Source organism: Diplodia corticola, assembly GCF_001883845.1.
Source record: "Diplodia corticola strain CBS 112549 chromosome Unknown scaffold20, whole genome shotgun sequence".
Taxonomy (NCBI): domain Eukaryota; kingdom Fungi; phylum Ascomycota; class Dothideomycetes; order Botryosphaeriales; family Botryosphaeriaceae; genus Diplodia; species Diplodia corticola.
Window position 1 is genome coordinate 394281 of NW_017971499.1, and position 20738 is coordinate 415018.

Consider the following 20738-nt stretch of genomic DNA (forward strand, 5'->3'; position numbering starts at 1 on the left):
AGGGCCGTCCCTTCGCGGCGTGGGCACATGGGCGTACGTCCTGGTCGTCGTCGACGCGGTGGCAGCTACGCCGGCGCGGGCACACACGGGGTGACGGGGTGACGGGCAAACGGGCAAACGGGCAGTGGCGCCCAACGACGTCGCTAGCCACTGCTGCACCTGCACCGCCCAGCAATTATTAATAATCCGCGGCCCGCCCACGCCGTCGGTCGCCCAGGTCGCCCAGGTCGCCCAGGTCGCCCAGGTCGCCTAGGCTAAGCGTTCTAGACGCCGTCCTTGGCTGGTGTTGGGGATGCTGATCGACGCCTGGGATGCTTTCTTCTGTGCGCCTTCCCTCTCCAATGCTCCTGCGCGCGCTGCCACTGCTCCTGGCCCTCACGCCCTCACGCCCTCACGCCCTCGCCTTCCCGCCATGGCGCTAGACAGCCCCGGCCGTCTGAGGCTTCGACATGTCTCACCGGCTATGTCACCGCCGACGGCTCCTGCTCGCATTCTTTGTCCGCCAGACCTCGCCATTCCTCCCGTGCCGCTGCCAGCTCCGGCCGCCAGGGACCTTTCACGCACTCCTGTGCATGACTTGACGCGCCCCCATGCTCTGCGGAGATGAGCACCCCCAACCACGACGGCCAGCTCGCCCTGTTGACCGCGTTTCTGGATCATGATAACCGCCCCACATTCATCCTCGACGCCCACAACGACAAGCGCTCCGACGTCTCTTACCAAAACAAGGCCCTACGCGAGTTCCTTGCCCGTCTCTCCTCTGCCGACACCACCCAGAACATTGGCGAGCACTTCCAAGACTGGGCCTCGAGTTTCGATGCGAGCGCCGAGCCTGCTGACCGAGCCGGTGTGGCCTCCAACATCAGCTTCGGCAACCGGAGTTGGACCAGCATTCTGCTGCACCACCGATGGAGGGTTGTCTCCGCCGTTGCCATCGATGCCGCCGGCCGCACTGTCAAGCGGGACCGCTCGCGCGATACTGTCGACCATCTGGGCCGTGAATCTGGCCAGTCTTTCCCAGGAACCTCAGCCGACGAGCTGAAGGAGAAAGCTGGCCTAAGCGATTCCTCCTCTGTCGCGTCTGAGGAAGATCGCGCCGAGTCCGAAAGGCGGAGTTCTTCGCCCGAGTCTTGCAATTCCTCGCTATCACTGCGTCGCCTGGATTGGATCAAAGACCCGCCGAGTAATCTTCCGCCCTATCATCGCTTTCTGCTCGAGCATGACTGGGCTTCGACGCCTCTCGGTGCCATGGTCGACTGGCCTGATCTCCTCAGACAGACGGCGGTAACCATCCTGTCCAGTCCCGATCCCCGCTTGCTGCTCTGGGGTCGTGACATGTGCCTTATTTACAACGAGGCTTGCCTTGCCCTAATTGGCCACAAGCATCCAAAGGCTTTGGGACGCGGCCCCGCCCATGTCTTTTCCGAACTTTGGCACCCACTCAAGAGCATTGTTAAGCTTGCAATGCACCAGGGAAAAGCCACCCGTGTGCAGGATTTACAGCTGAGCATCAACAGGAACAGGAACTGTGGCCTGGAGGAAACATACTGTCAGTCTCCCCCTTTTTTTTTTTTTTTTGCACCCCACAAGAAGTCACTTCTTTTCGACTTTGCGCGCTGTATGCAAGCCCCTATGTATTCACTATGTGATCGCTCAAGTGTCATTAATTGGACAGTCCCCCCCTTTTTTTTCCCCTCGGGAATTAAGGACCACGATCCCCTGCTCTTGGGCCTTTCGTTGATCGAAATCGGTTTGTATTCTTGATCAGTGAACGGGTGCCACTATGCGTTGACATTGCCTTCTACAGACCCCTTTGGCAATTTTCTCCTCGAAGTCACAAACGTTTCATTGAGGCAAACAAGCTTAAGATGTATATCATTAACCACACGGGCAGGGACTTTCACTATGTTACCAATAATTGATTCGGACGGGACAGCAATCGGCGCTTTAGATGAGTTCGTCGAAACCACGAACCAAGTGATCGGGGACAGACGTATGAACACTCTCATAACTCTGGGGGAGAAGGCCAGCTCCGCGAAAGACATCGAGGAACTCTGGAGCTTGATACTCACGAGCCTTGAGCCCAACTCGCATGACGTACCCTATGCGCTCCTCTATTCAGTCAGGGAAGACGGCGCAACAAGAGAAGGCCATGAGCCCGAAGACAGCCCAACAAAAGAGGGTCATGAGTCCGAAGACTCGGACAATACGAAGGGCAAAGGCTGCTTCCTTGAAGGCACAATTGGCATCTCTAAAGAACACCCCGCTGCTCTTCCGTACTTCCGCCTTACCGAAGGCGAGGAGAGCTTCTCCATCCCATTTAGGCGGGCGTGGACATCATCGCAACCATCTCTTCTTCGCGCTGATGATGGAACCCTCACAGGGCCTTTGGCTGATCTACACGTCGAGAATCGCGGCTTCAACCAACCAAGTACAACGACTATAGTTTTACCGATCCCCCCGCTCAGCGGCACTAGCATCCGCGGGTTTCTTGTCATGGGACTGAATCCGCGCCGGCCCTACGACGAAGATTATCAGATCTTCATTCGCCTTCTCAACGACCGTCTCGTCAAGGCAGTCGCCTCGATTTTCCTGCCGGCAGAGCAACGAAGGAGTCGCCAGATCATAGAAGAGAACAATTCTCGTCATGACAAATTTTCCAGGGAGCTTGAGCGCCGGAGACAGGAAGCTGAAACCGCAGAGGCAACTTTTACAGCGTTGGCCGAGTGTGCCCCTGTTGGTTGTGTTGTCTTCCAGCTCAACGGTCGTAAGTCTCACAAGTGGCGTGGCACGGATTTTGTGAAAACTCATACGAACAGAGCCCCGATGGATGAACGAGGCTTATCTCGACCTGAGCGGCCTCAAACGCGAAGATTTCGGGGGAGACCCCCATCGTTGGTCAAGTACCGTGATTCCCGAAGACCGCAAGTATGTAGAAGAACAGTGGGAAAACCTTGTGCAGGGTCACGACGTCCGACCGTTTGAGTTTCGCGTCAAAAGACCATGGCATCTTCCAGGCTCGACCGATGACAGTGATCGGATGGAGTCTTCCTGGGTCCTTGCAAACGCGTTTTTGAAATACGACGAAGCAGGCAACCCTCAGCGCATATTGGCGTGGCTCACCGACATTTCTCACCAGAAATGGAGTCAGCAACTGCAAGCCCAGAGACTGGAGGATGTCTTGGAAACTAAACGACAGAGCGAGAACTTCATCGACATGACATCTCATGAGATGCGTAATCCACTTTCAGCAATACTCCAGTCTGCAGACGGGATTCTTGGCGCCCTGGGGTTTGACAAAGCCGATAAGCCTCTACAACAGCTCCGCAGACCCCTAATTCTAGATCCCGACAGCCAGGAAGTCATTATCGATAACGCTCAAACCATCGTGCTGTGTGCCCAGCACCAGAAGCGAATTGTAGATGATATCCTGACTCTGTCAAAACTCGATTCGAAACTCCTCGTCATATCTCCCGACCTGGTTCAGCCGGTAACACTTGTTGAAAGGGCAATCAAAATGTACGAAGCAGAACTCGCCATTGCCGGAATCAAACTCAACCTGTCAATACACCAATCGTACGATGACTTGGCCATCGATATGGTCTTTCTCGATCCCTCTCGTTTCTTACAAGTGCTCATCAACCTCACAAACGCCATCAAGTTCACTCGAGACCGAGATAAAAAGGCCATTACAATCTTTCTGTCAGCTTCACTCAAGCAACCTTCTTCTGGCCATGAAAACCTCGCCTACATACCTCGCCGCTCATCGAGGTCTGAGCACAACCATTCGGACGAAGGAGGCGAGGGCGAGGCAATTTTCCTGCAGCTGGCTGTCGAAGACACGGGAAAGGGTCTGAGTGAAGATGAGATGAAACTTCTTTTCCACAGGTTTTCACAAGCATCTCCAAAAACATATGGAGAGTACGGTGGCTCTGGTTTGGGTCTTTTCATCTCCCGAGAGCTTACAGAACTCCAAGATGGACGCATTGGCGTCGCTTCCCAGGCCGGAAAAGGCAGCACCTTCGCATTCTACATCAAGGCGAGGAGAGTCCCGCCAGGCTCCACCATAGACAGCGCGCCTCTCTCACCGATCGATACGCTGCGCACTCCGCCTCTCCGCCGGCCGAGCTCAAGCAAGCGAAGTCAGTCAGATGCTGAGCGGATGCCACTCACAAGCCCCTCAGATCCCAGCTGGAACTACAGCGAGGTGGGGATGAAGAACGTCGCACCCGCACAGCCAATAGAAGCCAATTCGAAGGCTCGCTATCCTCACTTGATGGTGCTCATCGTCGAGGTAATTAGCTTCTATTTTTCCCATCAACATATCCATCGTCTCTTCTGCTCAAGAACAAGTGGGGCGCGTTTCCAACCTGACATGACTTCTCTTCATCAGGATAATCTCATCAACCAAAAGGTCCTCGCCAAGCAACTCCGCCACGCAGGCTGCACAGTCCACATCGCAAACCACGGCCTCGAAGCACTCGACGTCCTCGCCCGCAGCACCTTCTCGACGTCGCCTCTCCCCACCACTGCGGAGGCGTTGATCGACATTTCTCTCTGTCTCATGGTTCGTCTACCCCCCCCTTGAATCTCCCTCTTTCGCCCTCCTCCCTCTTCCTGTTCCTTCGCCCTTTCCCTCAACCGAAAGAAGAACAAAAAAAATTAAAAGAGAGATATATATATATATATATATATATACAGGACCTCGAAATGCCCGTCATGGACGGCCTCTCCTGCGTCAAACGCATCCGCCAACTCGAGAGCGAGGGGTCACTGGGCAGGCACGTGCCCATCATCGCCGTCACGGCCAACGCCCGCGGCGAGCAGATCACCGCCGCCCTCGACGCCGGCATGGACCTCGTCATCACGAAGCCGTTCCGCATCCCCGAGCTGCTGCCGCAGATGGACGCGCTGATGGCGCGGATGGCGGAGGGCGGCGGCCGGAAGAGCAGGAGTAGCAGTGTCGTCGTTGCTGATCGTGGTGGTGGTGGTGGTGGTGGGGGCAAGGATGATGATGGCACTGCTGCGAAGGGCAAGGAGGCAGATCGGCGGGAGCAGGGGATGGGCGGGACTTCTACCAGCAAGGTGGTGATGGTGGAGGAGGAGGAGGGGGAGCAGGAGGGGAAGAAATGATGCTTGGCGGTGTTTGGTCGGTCAAGTGGTGGGATGGGACAGTTCCCCCTCCCCTCTTGTATTTATAGCACGCGTTCTTTTTCCTGTTTCCTTGTTCGCATGCTCAGCGCGAGTGTTGTTCCCATCCGATCGGTTGTCGTAGCGACGCTTCTATGTTTTTTTTATCGTCGTCCGTCTTCTCCTATCCCTTTTCGCCAAAGAAATGTGGCAAGCGCACACGGAAGCATAGATTATGGAGCACTGCAGAGAGGGAGAGAGAGAGAGCGAGAGAGGAGGAACAGGCGCACCGAAGCAACGAAGGCAACAAAAAGGCTATGCTCTTTCTCAGCGTTTGTTTCCTTTCCTTACCTTTCCTCATTGTAGCAAGCGTTCAGCTACAATGAGCAACACAGGCCAGCATAGCCAGACCAGTACTCTGCGTGTGCGCGTTCTTACGGCCGAGTTTCGATTATCTATCATCAAGGTATGAAATAGAACAGTAGACCGGCATGACCTGTACGTGATGCATCAACAGTGAACACATATTTCTCATCGTTTATCCCACCAAATGTTATAGTAGTTAATCGAATAGACTCTGTTTTTGCTTTTTTTTCCTGCTGTTTTCTATCTATCGTTTACGACCCTTAATACAGACACGGCCAGTAATAGGCTTGATGCTACTACTACTATAGTGGTGTGGTATTATCGGAGAATGGGGCAAAGACAATAACAAAGAAAACAATTGACACGCCCTACCCAGGATATCGTATGAGAATGAAAGAACCTCTGTCAACGACCGCGAATAAACTCCAAGAAGTGCAAGCCAAAAGGAATATCAACTTGTTGCCTCGCCAACTCTGTTCGCTCGCTGGACTTTTTTTTATCATCCTCTTTCATCTGGCCTTGGCTACTCTGTCAGAACAAGGACAGCTCTGACTCGAACATGAAATGACAAGGAGAGAACCGCCACGTCCACGTTACTTCGAAGAGCCCTGGCGGCGTTGTATCATGCAACTGCGAATGAAAGTCAGTATGGGCCAGGTGTGTATGTGGGCACGCAGTGGGGCTTACGGCAAACTATCAAAAACCACTTCGTTCTTCTCATAGTGCGTGGCAAAGCCACCCTGGAGGCTTCTCCGCAAAGCGTTGAGCCTGAAGAGCTTCCACCACGCGTCGATCTTCATCTCACCAAACTTGCTGATCTTGACGAACATCCTACTTCCGTAGACGTGGTGATCGCTATCAAGTGCCGTGCTGTAGCGCGGACCGCGGGTGGGGTGTTCCACGCTGTTCAGGATGTCGCTGAAGTTGGAACGCATCCGGCTGCGATCCTTCCTCGCCACGCGACCTGCGTCTGACCTCAGCGTCGCAAGCGCCGAGAGCTTGTGCGTGAGCTGGTCTTCACGGCGATAGACAGTGTAGCGCTTGACCATGCGTGTGGAACCAGGGGTCGCGTCCGGATCGTCAGCTTCGTCAGAAGAAGACAGTTCCTCATCGGCTTCGACTTCGGTGTACGACTTCTCATATAACAGGGCGATGTTCTCACCCGCGGCGATCTGGACACCGACGTCGGCCGAGTCCAGCTGCTCGACAAAGGCTTCCATGGCTGGCTCGGTACTGTCTTCGAAGTCGTCCATTTGTGTAGCAAGGTAACCCCATTCTTCGAGAGCGGCCACGACTGCTGTCGCCTCGTCGCCAGCATCGATGGAATGGCCATCCGACTCAACAATCTCTAGGAAGAAGTCCATGATCTCTTGGTTCTCATCGAGTGTGGCGCCGCCATAGAAGGTTGCAGTACCGAGAGCATGGATTGCAGCGACCTTGGAGAGGAGAGACTCAGAATCGGTTATGATTGTCTTGGCTGGGCCGACTATGGCGTCGTAGATGTTGTCAGAAGGGCAAGTTATAACGGTCAACTCGATGGCTAGAGAGAAGGATTAGCGAGGTCAGAGGAGGGTACTACAAAGGCGGGTGCGTACCTTTCAAGGCCATGACAGTTTCCCGCTCGCTGGTCTCAGATTTGACGCTCTTAACAATGGAGCGCATGAGTTCACCGAGTCTAGGCTCGACATCCTCGGCCGCATAGTGTGCCTTTAGCAAATAAGAGTATGCGGCAAGAGCATCTGCGCGGCCTTCGTTGCTACTGCGCTTGCGGTCGATGATCTCGGCCATGCGGTCGGCCAGCCGGGCTTTCCAGACCTCAGGAGGCGCATCGATATCTTCGGAGGTGAGGATGTCGTCGATGGAGTTGGTGCTGTTGTTCACAATGTCAGGTCGGCTCTCGCAAAGGCCAGAATGCGTGGCGATAGGGCAGCAGGAGCGAGGGGACACGGAAGTTGCGACAGGGAAAGCTTACCTCCAGTTAGTTTCGTCGCTCAAATTTCCCTCGTCGTCGGATGCACTCCTACTGACAGTGCGGCTGGCATTCCTGGACTCTGCGCGCGAGTTGGCGGTGGAACCGGCCTTGGAGCTAGCGCCCGAGGCGACGCGCGAGCGGGCTTTGCGCGAGACGGTCTTGGTGCTGCCGAGGACCTGGCGGCGGAGATCTTTGTCCGGCATGGTTGGTGTGTCGCGTACGGTATGCGGGTTTGGGAGTGGGGTGCGCGAGGCGCAGGCACGGTGACCGAGGGAAGCGGTGGTGTTCGAAGTGGCGTTGTGTGGGCGAAACGCTGGTGGTGAGAGTGCTATTTATTGGAATGACGTCGGGGGCAGATTAAAAGTCGACTGCCTGTGGGGGTGGAACTCGTAGGGCTGGTAGGATGCGCGGTGGGCCATATGGAAGAGTGGATCTGGTCAAGGCGGGCTTGGGCGTCTGGGAGAGGACGAGTTGTGGGAAAGGCGAAGGTGGGAGTGGAAGGCAAATATTCGCTGGGCCGCAGGTGATCGCGCGCAGGCAGGTGCTCTCGACTCCTGCGCTTATTCGTGCGACTAGCGATTGGGTACACGCCTGCCTACCCTATGACTCCGCAGCCTCCTCTCCGACATTAACCGGCCGCTGGTGGCTGCACCGGGCGAGCGCTCTCTGCCTCGGGCGACTCGCAGCCTCCTCCCCGCCGCGTCTCGCCCGCTCCGTGGTGTTCAGCGCCGATGAGGTCATAATCACGTGAAGCTGGCGAGCTTGGATCGCGTCGAGCCCGATGTCACTGCCACACTGCACCGCGCGCTTACTCTCGGACCGCTCTCCCGGCCATCACTGCTGCTCCCATGGAACTCGCAACTGCGCCGCACTCTGGTCTTCGACTCGCACGGCGCCTGGTGCCCCCTCGGCTTCACTCACGGCTGGGAACGTCAACGGATCTGTCAGTCAAAGTACAATTTTCGTACATGCAGCCAACTAGACTCAGTCCCCCACGGCCGTTACTTCGTATCTGATTCGCATCTTCTCGGTCAAATGGTGTGCCTGTCTCCACGTTCCCGGCTCACGGTTTGTTCGAGGAGCACGGCTGCATCTCGCCGCGCTGCTGCATCTTCCAAGCTTCCATACTTGACTGCCGGCATGCTCTCCATGGCCTGCTTTCCATAAAGCGGGAATGGGTCTTCTCCTGGGCCGATCGTAATGTATCTGCGGAACGGTGTCTCAACCGAAACCCGCGGTCGTTTGAGCATCTTGAGGCTCCAGGCTCCGGCGTCGTCGCCGTGGACTGCTTCTTCCGAGCTGAAGGCGAGTCCGCTGTCCCTTTTTCGGGTTCGCTCTTGGCTCCACCACATCTCCTGGTAGGCCATCATCTGCCCTTCAGCGCTGACCACATTCTCAGCGTAGTGCGTGTCCGACTGTGGATCTGTCAGCGTCCGTCTCTGTTCAATGTGCGGGGTGGCATGCCTCGTAATGTGCGGCCTCCAGCGCTCGCAGGTTCTCCTGTGACAGCCTCATCGCCTCCCGGTTTGCGTTGATTGCCCTTGGCCTTGCCGAGCAGCCCGATACCATGGCCAGGAGCTTATGTAAGATCTTTCGGTCTGATATGCAAGGTAAGAAGTCTTATTCTCTTCCCAAGGACTCCAGCACTCACTGAGATGGTTTTGGGTACGGTTGGAGATGATGCAGGTCGTTGTTGCACGATGATTACTATGAGGGCTGACAGTCAGGAAAGCAAGCGCAGGACGCAAGCGCCTTTGCGCCTTTATAGCACCTACCCTGGAGAAGGTAAAAGGCCAACGATCACTTGTGTCCAGTGTCCGTGCTTCGAGGGTTACAAGGGAAGTTCGTCCACCCTTGGCTCAGGCGCGTCAGGCTGATCCTATTTGTGAAGGAGAGAATGTGGACAATCTCCGTTGGGGATGGTTTACGCTGTCCTGCATGCAGCAAGCACCGTGGGGGTGGAAAAGACCCGGCCAAGCACGACGAATCAAACAGGGGAACTGTGCTTGTTTCTGTGCAGACGGGAAATTTTTGGCAGCATGGCATGTTTGATAAGAGGAGGGGTCCGAGAGAGGGCGGGCTTGGTAGGTATAGCGTCCAGGTGGGATTTCCCATGCACCACCAAAAGGACAGCCTAAAATATCTCCAACGAGCCTCATAGCCCGAGCACGGGTTCCATGGCAATAGCACGGACCGGGAGGATCGGCGTCGGCGCTTGAGAAACACCGGTTCAGGGCAGCCGGGCGTCGTCAACAGCCACTCGGCTCTGCCGCAGTGCTAATTGCTGACTTCCACGTGGAAGCCGCCGGGGTGGATTGGAACGGGACGGGTTCCCGCATCCAGAGAGACGCGCCCCGGACACGCCGTTCCGCCGCACCTCGACCCTGTCGGCATCACCGCGACCGCGCTCCCCAAGCGCACCATTCGGCATGCGGTTGTCTTTTTCTTGTGTGACAGCCCGGCTGCAGCTGCATCTATCCCCGACGTCTCGGCGTGCGCGTCCAGCTGGGCCCAGGATGCGCGCGCATCTGGCACCGCTGCAGCGGGACAAGGCTGAAGGAGTGAGGAAAGAGATCACGACTGGTGTGCATGATCGGCCAGATTTACTGCGCAATCGAGGCGGTACCTTAATTCTGGCATCGAATGACCTTTTCCTGGAAGCGCTGCGGCGGCTGACCTCAGACGCTTGAAACTCGTACAGGCATTTTTGGAAGCCAACGCAGCTGTCTCGCGCATCTGCAGTGGTCGGACAGAGGCATCAGCAGCCAGGACATGAAGGTGGTAGAGACCCTGCCGGGCGCCAGGGCCTGCCGTTCGCCAAGGAGGTGCACAAAGCTGGGTACCTCCATCTCGTCACCGATCGGACAATGTATTTTTGGAGCAGGCAGTGGGTACCTCTCGCTTGGGCTTGGGGGCCAAACGCAGCGGCCACCCACCTGCCGCTTGCAGCCTCCTGCAGGCCCCTCGCGCAACACAGCAACGGACCCGCCGGTGCCCAGCACCCCCGCAGGCCTCTCGATATGACGACGCAACGCGAGATTTGTGGATGCCATGGTCGGCGGGCTTGCGCGACGGTGCGCGCATGCCGAAGCACAGGCTCCTCCGCCTCCTCCGCCTCCTCCGCCAAACGTTTTCCCTGACATTTTCCCTGCCGCCGGCCTCGAGCAGACGGGCACCGGGCATCGCGGTCGCTCTGGGCTTGGGCCTCGTGGACCCGCAGCATGGGCCCACGTTCTGCAGGTTGCGGCGACGCAGCGCCTGACGCGGGACGAGGCACCAGCCAGCCGTGCTGCATGCTTGTCACAACGCCTGCTCGTTTCGTCCGGCCCATGGCTGGCGCGACAGGCTTCGGTGCTTCGGTGCTTCGGTGCTGGCGACTGGCACAATCCCGCCCGGGCGGGCACTGGGACAGCGATTGACGTCGTTCTCCTGCCTGCCTTATCCGCCGCACTGGCGCCCGGCGCTAGTGTGTACCCTGGGTACCCTGGAGCCGGGTCTGGGGAAGCCCGAGGAAACCACCGCTGCCAGGCAAGCGACGCATCTGGACAAGCTGCCCGTCCTCGTATCGCTCCAATCATCTGCATCGATCCGCACCTCTCGCCTGTCGCTCCTGTTCCCGCCGGCAATCAATTCGATGAGGATGAAAGATGAAGCGAGCATCCAGTCACAGCCCACGCCGCCTGATCCAACGCCGGCCCATCCAGACCTCGCATTGTCCACTCTCCTGCTTTTTTATTACCGTCCCGCTCGAGCGGGGTATCCACTTTCAATCGGGTTTGATATGCCATGGAGCCACCAGACCCTGGTGTCTCGCACCACTTTGTTTGCTTTTTTCCTCCCCTCGCCCCTCATAACCACCCCTGTCCGTTATGGAACACTTCCTCCCATTTTGCCGACGCATGCGGCCCTCGTCACCCCGAATGCACCCCTTTTTCCACCTGATCACCCATGACCTCGCTGTGAGCCATGCTTCTCTGCAAGGTACCCAAGGACGCGGATGCGAGCTGAGGTTGCTGCATTATGCGGACAACTCCGTGCTTTTTTCCCCGCTTCTCTTTTCGGTGAACACATGTTGGGCACCTATACAGTGGCATGATATGTTAAGGCACCAAGCCCTAAATGCGCATCATGAAGCTGTTGCTGTGGACCATCCAGTATTGGCACAGCTCCCCTCTCAACTCACAAGCGATTCCCATGCGCCCGACACCTACGTCGACATCTACTTTACATTTTGACCTGAGTCCCACTCATGTTCTACCATTTGCCGCTGCCCAGCAATCCATAGAAAGGTGCGGATGCAAAATCTGGCTAGGAAGCCTCATTGAAGATCTCAGATGACCAATGATCAGCCACCTTATCGCGCGCGCGAAGGAAAAAAAAAACACCACCCACAAGGCTCATACAGAACTAGCAACGCACCAAATCACGATCGCTCACCTCGTAGATCTCCTCTAGACTTGCGTCTCCGACTCACGGCGCGGTAGCCGCAAAAAAAGATCAACGTGATCCGCAACAGAGCACACTGAGTGTCGACCACACAAAGTCACACCGCTTTTTTTTTTCTTCAATCTCCCTCACGAATGAGAACGGAGGGGGTGGGGACGGAGGCGGCGTTTAAGAGAATGAGACAATCTGCTCATCAAGAACAGGAAACACACGCGCAGCTCATGCGGAGCAACATTCGAAACCCTCATCTTCTCCCGCCTCCGCAATAATCGAGAGAAAAGAAAAAAAACCGAGACAAACGCAAACTTTTCCCGCGGTGACCCAATGCCGTGGCCGCGGGTTCTTCCCACAGATCCAGTGCCACGGCTGCGGAGAGCAGGCAACACGGCAGAGATGATAAGGGACAAGATCGGGATCCTTGGGGAGGGGGCTGTGGTGCATACGGACGTAACTCGACTTCGCCGCACAACCCGTGGGTGGCTGTCTGCCGTCTCTTTACCCTTCCCCCCATCCCTCCCCCAAACACGCTCTTCGCACACACGCACACATACATACATACATACATACATACAAGCCGTCGGTTGTCAATCTATGAAATGGCTTTTCTCGGTCCTTGTCGGTGTGCCACTTTCCCCCCTATGTATGCGGTGCATATATATGATGAATAGAGAGAAAGATGAAAAAAAAAAAAAACTAAGCGCTCAACCATCAGGACAATTTGCTACTGCTTCTTCCCTTCCCCACGTACGCCCCGCCTCGAAACCCAGCAACACGTCGTCCTGTGGATAGTGATCGACGTTGAGCAAACAACGGCCGACCGACGGACCGGCCGGTTCCCTTGCCCTGCTTGCCTGCCTGCCTGCCTCCCCGCAGGTTCCCGTCCAGCTGCATGTATGTACATACATCTCGTGATTGCTTGCATGCTTTGTGACTTGTGACTGTGATGGTACTTGCGCCACCTGAGCCCATGGTTGTGGGTCGGGCGGGAAGAAGAGGAGAAAAAAAAAAGGAAAGAAAAAAAAGAAAGAACACGGTTTCCGGGGTCTGTAGAGGAATACGGCTGATGGTGCGGGGGACTGCACGGCTAGCTACGGAGTACTGCCCGCGCGGTAATGTTTTCTCCTGGATGAGCACAACCATCGCAGGAAGTGGGCTAGCGAGACGAGAATGCATCTCGGCACCCGGGGCCCTTCAAGCTGTAGACTATGTCACAACAACTTACAAATAAGTATAGGAATCAATTTGCACAAAGCAGTTTCTTTTTGTTATGTTATACTACATATATTCCATATGCTACCGTCATATCATGTACTTGGCATACCAAACAGAATGCGCAGAATGTGAGGACTCTCTTTCTACAGCCTCATTCTTATATGCAACCTATATACCATGCAATGCTATGTGTCTGGCCATCCAGCACAGTTGAAGAGCGAACGTGAGGGGTATCATTAAGAAACAAATGAAAATAAAAAACACCAACAATGCACAAAAGCGACAAAAAACGAGGCCATGCATGCGAAAATTCCAAGAACAAATGCTGTTGTCAGCGCCTTGCTGTTCCCAACTGCTCATGAACTTCGTGAAGAACCAGGTCGTGAATGAAACAAAGGAAACAACCCCCTCCCACCGAAAATGCTCGACCTCATGCGTGTGAAGTCAGCGTTACTGAGAACGGGAAGAGAAGAGTGGGATATGAAGAAGGGAAGAGGCTCTTCTTCACACTCAAAACCAAGCGACTGCCCACCCCTTACGCTTTAGCCCCTCAATCACCCGGACACAACCACCAACAAGCTCACCGGGCGCTTCCAAGCCACTCAATGCCTCGCAGACCCAGTGAAGGACAGTTTCGGTGCCATTGCACCAAGTCTGCAACAGCGGCTTGTCGATTGCATCGGCAAAACACGCCACCTCCTTGGAGAGGAAGGCCTGAGCAGCGCGCACGGCATCGTGAGCATCTCGATGCTGGTGAGTGGGGAGAATGGGAGGAACAAAGGTGAAAGGAATGCGTGGGGCAGAGGCTGCAGCAACAGCGGCCCAAAGGACCAGGGAGGCATAGAACAGGACAAACTCGGCGCCAAATGGAAGGGCCGAGCTTGCGTCGACGATGTTGGTTTCGGCGGCAAGGCGAAGAGCCGCAAGCGCTTCCTGCAAGGCGTCGCGTGCTTGCTGCGGGTAGTCGGCGACTGTGGAATCATCGAGGCTAGCGGTCCAGTGCTTGACCGTCTCCTTGGCTGCGGCGTACTCGTCGCTCCGGACCTTTTCGCTGAACACCCACGTCTCACCTGCAACGGCAAGGAGGGCACGAAGAGGGGTTGATGATGCGAGACGGATACCATGAATGTTAAGTCGTGTCGCCCTGCTGTAGGTGTCGGAGGATTCCAGACTGCCAGGTGCGCCATGATGGGTGGCGTGAGTCCAAACCGCGTGCGCGGCTTGGAATTCATCAAGGCATGTTCCGTCGGTCGGGAGGGTGGCAGCAGTTGCGCCTGCCTTTCTGAGAGATAGACTGCTGAGCTGCGGCAGCATCTTTCGCCAAGCCCACCGGGTGGCGTTCCAAGCAGACAGGGGTGCAGGAGTGGGAAGGCTGAGGCCCGGCACCGTGGAGTCGGCAACTTGGCGAACAAGCAGGGTTGCCGCTTGCGCTTCGAGGATGACGCATGCTGTCAGCAGGCGCGTCCTTTCTGAAGCGCCGATCCATGCCGTCCATTGGCGGGATAGGGTCAAGTCGTCTGAATGCGGTGGGAGCGGCACGAGGCTATCGACTGAGGCGGTCGGGTGAGAAGCGTGATCGGCGGCGAGCTGGAAAATCGATAAGCACAAGCCTTATTGGGAGACATGATTCGTTGGTGGGAAATCCGACATGGTTTTCTGGGTGCATTGATGGTGGGGGCCAAGATTACTCACCTTGCGGAACATGCCCTGGAAAGTAGCGGAAAGGCTGTTCGATGCGCGTTTGCCGCGGAACTGGGAAAGAAGCTCGACAAGGAACACGGCTTGCATGTCGGAGATGCGAGCATCGGTCGGCAGACCTACGTGTTCGCGCTGTGGCGGTCAGTGCTTGGTCCTGAGGTCACATTCGAGTGGAAGCGTACCTTGGCCAGGGCTTTCAGGCATTTCTCGTGCAACGCCCTGCTCTCCGCCCTTGCGCCAACGACACTGGAGTATTGAGCGCCAACCGCAATCATGGCAGCCAGACACAGCGGTTTTTCGGTGTTGAGGTCAAAAGTCGGGCGGTGCTTCATCGGGAAGTGCGGGTGGAAGGCCTGCCAGTAGTTGTCGAGGTGTTCAGTCATCTGTTGACGGTCAATAGACGGAATACCGAGCGGTTGTGGTGGGAACAACAGACGGTACTCTTCGCTGTCGAGGTCGTCAAAGGACCGGTAAGACGCGGTAGTGCTGGTGGAGAAGTATGACGGATGCATCTGGTGGTGGTCGGTGGCGTAGTTGTAGATGGAGGTATCGGAAGTGGCATAGGAAGGGACGCCAGAGCTGCCCGAGAACGAGGTATGCTGTTGGTCGGCACGGTCCACGTCAAGCCAGTAGAAAGGCTGGGTCGAGGCGGTAGACGCCGGCGAGCGAGGCGCCGTTGGCTGCGCCCAGGAGTCGACGAAGGAGGCATTGGAGAGCGTGCGAGGACGATAGGCGGGGTACGGGTGCGGGACGTATCCAAAATCGGCAGGATATTGGGTGATGTGGCCGGGAGAGGCGAAATCACTGCTAGGCACTGGGAACTCCGGAGGGGGGCTCCACCTGTAGCTGTCGAACATGGAGCCCGTGTGCATCACGTCCTCGACACCAATGGGTGCCCTCGCGTAGGGAGCATTGTGGTGGAAGTGCTTCATGGGCGGCGGCGCACTGGAAATCTGTCAGTACATGCGCTTGCAGAGCCGCGAATGAGTGGCAGATGGAGACGAGAAGGAAAGAAAAGGAAAAGGAAAGAGAAAGGGAAAAAGAAAAAGACGCGGTCAAGCCCAATCCCCCAAAACATACTTCAAGACCTGTCTACGAAAACTGTCTGACTGAATCGTATTGTGACGAAATCGAAATTGGGAATACCTTGAAGTTGAGGGTGGCACCGAAGCATCCGAAGCGACAGGGTAGATGGGCGCGTCGACGCGAGCGACCGACTGCGGTGCAGGCGGGTTGGCGGCGACGATGCCGGCAGAGGCGGCCGAGTTGTGGCTCGTGACAGAGCTCCTGCGGGTTTCGTCATCGTCGCCGGCTTGGGACGGGTCCTGGCTGTTGTTCGCATTCGCGTCAGCAAGGGCGGGCGGGCAGGCGGGCAGGCGGGCGGGCAGGCAGGCGGGCGGGCAGGCAGGGGCGGCATGAAACTTACTGTCGCTCGCGGTGGCGCTCGAGCAGGTCGGTCCTGTGGAATGTCTTTCCGCAGCCGGGCCAGTCGCAGTGCAAGGTGGAATCGCTGTGGTTCTGCTGGTGTCGCCTGGCAGGCAGTCAGCATCTAGGCAGCCGCAGGCAGCAACGCGGGTGGGGCACTAACCTCAAATGCTCGGCCCGAGTGTACGACTGCAAGGAAGAAAGATGTCAGTCCCAGAACTCAGGGTGCCAGAACGAGCAAGGCGCACTGCAGGCAGGAAGCGCGTTGCTGCCTCAGCAGCGCCGGCACCGCGCTGAGGGTGGGCCGGCCGGCGCATGACTCGGGGCAGGCGGCTGCGGTGCCGACGCTTCGTGCGCGCAACGCAGGGCAGGGATCGACGTACCTTTCCGCACGATTCACACAGGTGGACCTTGAGGCCCTTCTTTGCCTTGGAGACGCGACCAGTCTTGGTGTACTTGGTCTGCGCCTCGGACGGGCTGGCTGAACGCTGCATGGCGGCGGCGGTGGATGAGGATGCTCCAACGGTGGTGCGGGACGAGCCGTCGCGGTGGGGGCTGGGTGCCTTCGCGCTGGAACGACGGGGGGCGGAAATGCTGGACGACGACTTCACGGAACGGCGGCCCTCATCCGACGACTGAGAGGCGGCGCGGCGGCGGGCGGCGGGCTGGTGCTGCTGCGGGGCGGCGGCGGCGGCGGCGGCGGTAGCGGAGGACGAGGCTGGGTGGCCGGAGCTGGCAGTGGCGGCTGAGGCGTGGTGGTGAGGTTGGCTGGAGGTCGACGCCGACGACGACAATGGCTGAGGTCTGCTGTGGTCTGCCATGGGCCGCGGTGGTGGTCCAGAAGGATATATATGCGGGAGAGGGATATTACTCGCGGAGATCGCCAGGCCCACCTCAGGTGCTGGCTGGTGGATTGGCGGGGCCCTGTAAGGCAGATGAGATGGACGAAGCTTGTGCCAGGTCGCCAAAGCAGGGCTGCGGCAGGCTGTGAGCGGCCCAACTGCACGCCGGGAGATAATTAAAGGTTGCCCTAGGGAGCGCGGCCCAGATCTGGAGATCACAGGTGGTGGCGGGCACCGAGCGGGCACTGAGCGGGCACTGAGGCGGGCACTGAGGCGGGAAATTTTTAGCACCAGGTTCCGCTTGGGGAAGGTCGAGGGGGGGATCGGGACGAGGCCTGAGAATAGCAGCCAGAGGGACGTACGTCTCAAGCGAGCCTTAGTCTGAGGGCACAGAAGACGGAGCGGCGGACGGGTGGTGTGTGCTAACCTTGGTCCTGGAGCGGAGGGCTGGTGCGTCACATCATCATCCTGCTGCGGCAGGCATATAAGGATGGCGCTGTGCTTTCGGCGAGCATGTACGGGTCCAGAGCGGTGGGTCCCTAAAGACACTGTCCGGCTGTGCTCATGCCGGGAAGATTATTATAGAGCGATTGGCAGCAGCCCTGTTGGTCCCTGCCGAGGCGCGTGTGGGACCTCAGATAGACGCAGGTACTCCAATGGCGGTGCGCAAGGCCTGCGCTTGGGGCGTCGCAGGCACGCAGCAGCGTGAGGAACCGCTGCGCAATTGGTGCGCGCGGACCGTTCCCGTGCGACAGCGACGCCCAAATTGAGCGTGTTGGAAGGCGTCGAGGCTTGGACGTGAGTGGTGAGAAGACATGCCGCTATTTTCGGCACACACACACACACACGCTGCATGCGCGCTCCAAGCCCTCCGCTGCGCCCTCCCCTCCCCGCCGGTCGCAGCCTGCCCGGCCTGCTCGCCGGCCACAGGCCCACCGCAGCGCGCGACCAGGCTGCGACACCGCTGCCCCGTGGCGGTCACCAGCGGCCGGCCAGGGCAGCGCGCAGCCGGTGGCCGGTCGACTATGGACATGTTGACATGGGCGGCGGCGGACGTGCGCAGGATCAGCTAGCGGGCTTAGCGCGGCGACCGGGGTATGCACATGCTGTTTTAGGAAGGACTAAGGGCTGGAGACAGTTGCTACCGGTGCCCCGTGGCCCTGGATATCAAAAACGTGTGCGCCCTGCCGTTTTGGCACCGACCGCCTGCTGGTGCTGACCTTGACAGCGCCCGCCGCGCCGTAACAGGCCATGCGCGCGCTGCTCCAATACACCACGGGCAGCGAGCAGCGCACGCGGGCACGCTTACCGCAGCAGCCCCCCGGCCGTCAGCCTCGGGGCAACATCTGGCCTGTCCAGCTATTTTCGGCGCCAGGGCCCAGCGTGCCGTTACAGCAGGCGGCGGGCCGGCTCTTGCCAGCACCACCAAGCGACGGCGCCACGGGCATGGGCGTGAGCCTTCGACGACGACATTGACTTCCGTCTCCGCACCCATTGGCCGCCGCGCCGGTGCTAGCGGAAAGCTTGGAGAGGGCGCGTCCCGCCCGCCGCCTCCTGGGGCTCCCGTCTCATGAAACGCACGCGCATGGTGTTGAGAGGCCGCGCCTGCGCGCGTGCTCCGGCGCGCTGGTTGGCAGTTGGCTGGCAGTCGCCTGCGCCGGGAAAACCGGCGCCCGCTGCTGACTGACGCACTCGGGCTGGCAAGCTCCGTCTCCGGGGCACACAAGTACACGTGGAGGCGCCGAGAGATCTCGAGAACCACACAGACGGTGGACAGGTGCCGCTTGCCGGGCTCCCCGTCTGGCGGAACAGGCGAGCGAGTGGATTCGTGGGCCGCTGACTCGAGACGGGTAGTATCGCTACTTCCAATTTCGCACGCGATGGTGTTGATGGATGCTGCGCTGCTCCTGATCGCCGTGTCCGCGCGCCAGCCACCGCAGTGCGCGCGCCCACAGAGTTAGATCGCGCGAGCTCTCTGCAGCCGCCCTGCCAATTCTCAAAAACAACCCTGCACGGATATCGCCATCCCCTCACTGTCGTCCCCACCCCTCTCCAACACGTTCCCGACTGGTCAATCGCAATCTCGGCCACGACCGCTCGACCCGACCGCGCCCGCTCCCCCGGCCTGTTTGTTCCCAGTGCCTGCGAGAGCCCATTCCCATTCCCGGCGCGTTGGAAGCCCCCTGGCCGAGCAGCATGACGCGACCGGCAGCCTGGCCAATGTGCGCTGCTGCTCGGTTTGAGCCGCAATGTCGCATCGAGTCGCAACGACAAGGCTCGCGTCCCCGGGCAATAATAAAGCAAAGCAGCATCTTCGCAATCGCTTTCGCACTCCGGCGCTATCACGTTGACGCTGCTGTCGCAGCTCGCGCTGCCGTCCCCTACTCATCAACCGCAATCTAGCCGTTGCAGGGCAATACGTTGCGGATCGGTCGCTACCCACGGGCCACGCCGTTGGCCTGGGCGCGGGCATCGCCAACGGACTTTGCGCTGCCGTCATGGCTGCTCGGCGCCTTCGGGCTGAGGATGCGCAGCGGGCGCGGCGGACGACGGACGACGGACAACGGAGAGCGGACGGCGTGGGCCGGTGCGGGTGCGACTGCGACTGCGACTGCGACTGCGACTGCGACTGCGACTGCGACACAGAAGCGCGCGGAGAAGTCCTTGTGCGAGGGTCTTGGAGCTCGCAGAGCTCGCAGAGGTCACCAACAAGCGCGTCGCGGGAGGTGCAGGGGGGTGGATCCTTCAGCGATGGATTCGGGAAAGGCGTTGGAACCGCCGTGGGCGCATGATGGCTGCTGCAGCCAAAAATAGGCAGCAGCCGGCGGAGCCAGTCGGCGGAGCCAGATCCGCGTGAAAAAGCAAGGGCGGCGGCGGCGGCGGTCGCTCAAGGCGCGCGTTTGGCAGTGGATATGAAGAAGGGCAGCAGGGCGAGGTCGAGAGAAGCGCGTGCGCGGACCAGCTCGACAGCAGCCATTCCGGGCACTTGGCCAGTGGCGTCACGCGCGGCACGTGCCTGCTGCTCGTCAATTCCGCGTCCGCGTCCGCGTCCGCGTCCGCGTCCGTGGCCTCCCCAGACCCTACGTTCTCATTTCGAACATTGCCTGAGTCGCGCACCAGGACCCTCTTCCCGGAGTTAAGGTCCAGAATACCCCCCGGCATTTCGCGAGCGCACTCTCAGATCTCCGCTTGACTCCGTCCGCTGCATCATGCGCGTGCTCGCAATCGCTTCCTCTCCCTCCGTGCCGGTCGAGGCCCTGCGCTCGCGACTCATTTCGCCAGGCACCCCGTGGAGAACGCCACCCAAACTTTGTTGCAGAACCCGCTCCATGCGGCACTCCCGACCAGACCACTGCCCGTGTTTGGCACCCGCAGCGCTGTTCTCCGTGCCTTTCCTTTTTCGATCGTATGATTGACAGCTGCAGAAAACACCGAGCCCGAGATTGTTGTGCAAAGCCATGCCGGTTTCACGCAAAGCCATCGCCTCAGTTGCGGCCCAGTCGAGCTCCACCAGCCCCCTCCATTGAACCGCGACCTCTGCCAACCCGCGTGACAAGCCCTTTTTTCTTTTTTGTTTTGGCGACTGCCGTGGCTAACATTTGCCGGGGCCAGCTTGCACATGATCCCCACTTGCCATCCTACTTCTG

The 20738-nt window shown here is 58.5% G+C and overlaps 4 protein-coding genes across 4 annotated transcripts; 1 reads left to right on the top strand and 3 right to left on the bottom strand.

The window, feature by feature from the left end:
• Positions 1–603: 603 nt before the first annotated feature.
• BKCO1_20000126 (histidine kinase-group xi protein) lies at positions 604–5133 on the top strand (the record flags this gene model as incomplete). Its single annotated transcript, XM_020272160.1, has 5 exons — positions 604–1549; positions 1895–2767; positions 2820–4294; positions 4394–4567; positions 4702–5133. The coding sequence occupies 5 exons, from the start codon at positions 604–606 to the stop codon at positions 5131–5133; spliced, it is 3900 nt and encodes a 1299-aa protein (XP_020131047.1).
• Positions 5134–6089: 956 nt separating this feature from the next.
• On the bottom strand, positions 6090–7671 carry BKCO1_20000127 (ifrd domain protein; the record flags this gene model as incomplete). Its single annotated transcript, XM_020272161.1, has 4 exons — positions 6090–6126; positions 6184–7036; positions 7092–7366; positions 7469–7671. 4 exons carry the CDS (start codon positions 7669–7671, stop codon positions 6090–6092), a joined length of 1368 nt encoding a protein of 455 aa, XP_020131046.1.
• An 828-nt stretch (positions 7672–8499) lies between these two features.
• Positions 8500–9037, bottom strand: BKCO1_20000128 (uncharacterized protein; the record flags this gene model as incomplete). Its single annotated transcript, XM_020272162.1, has 2 exons — positions 8500–8883; positions 9035–9037. 2 exons carry the CDS (start codon positions 9035–9037, stop codon positions 8500–8502), a joined length of 387 nt encoding a protein of 128 aa, XP_020131053.1.
• Positions 9038–13636: 4599 nt separating this feature from the next.
• BKCO1_20000129 (c2h2 finger domain) lies at positions 13637–17070 on the bottom strand (the record flags this gene model as incomplete). The annotated part of the gene is made up of 7 exons (XM_020272163.1): positions 13637–14713; positions 14819–14956; positions 15007–15769; positions 15971–16153; positions 16251–16355; positions 16413–16438; positions 16633–17070. 7 exons carry the CDS (start codon positions 17068–17070, stop codon positions 13637–13639), a joined length of 2730 nt encoding a protein of 909 aa, XP_020131052.1.
• Positions 17071–20738: the final 3668 nt, after the last annotated feature.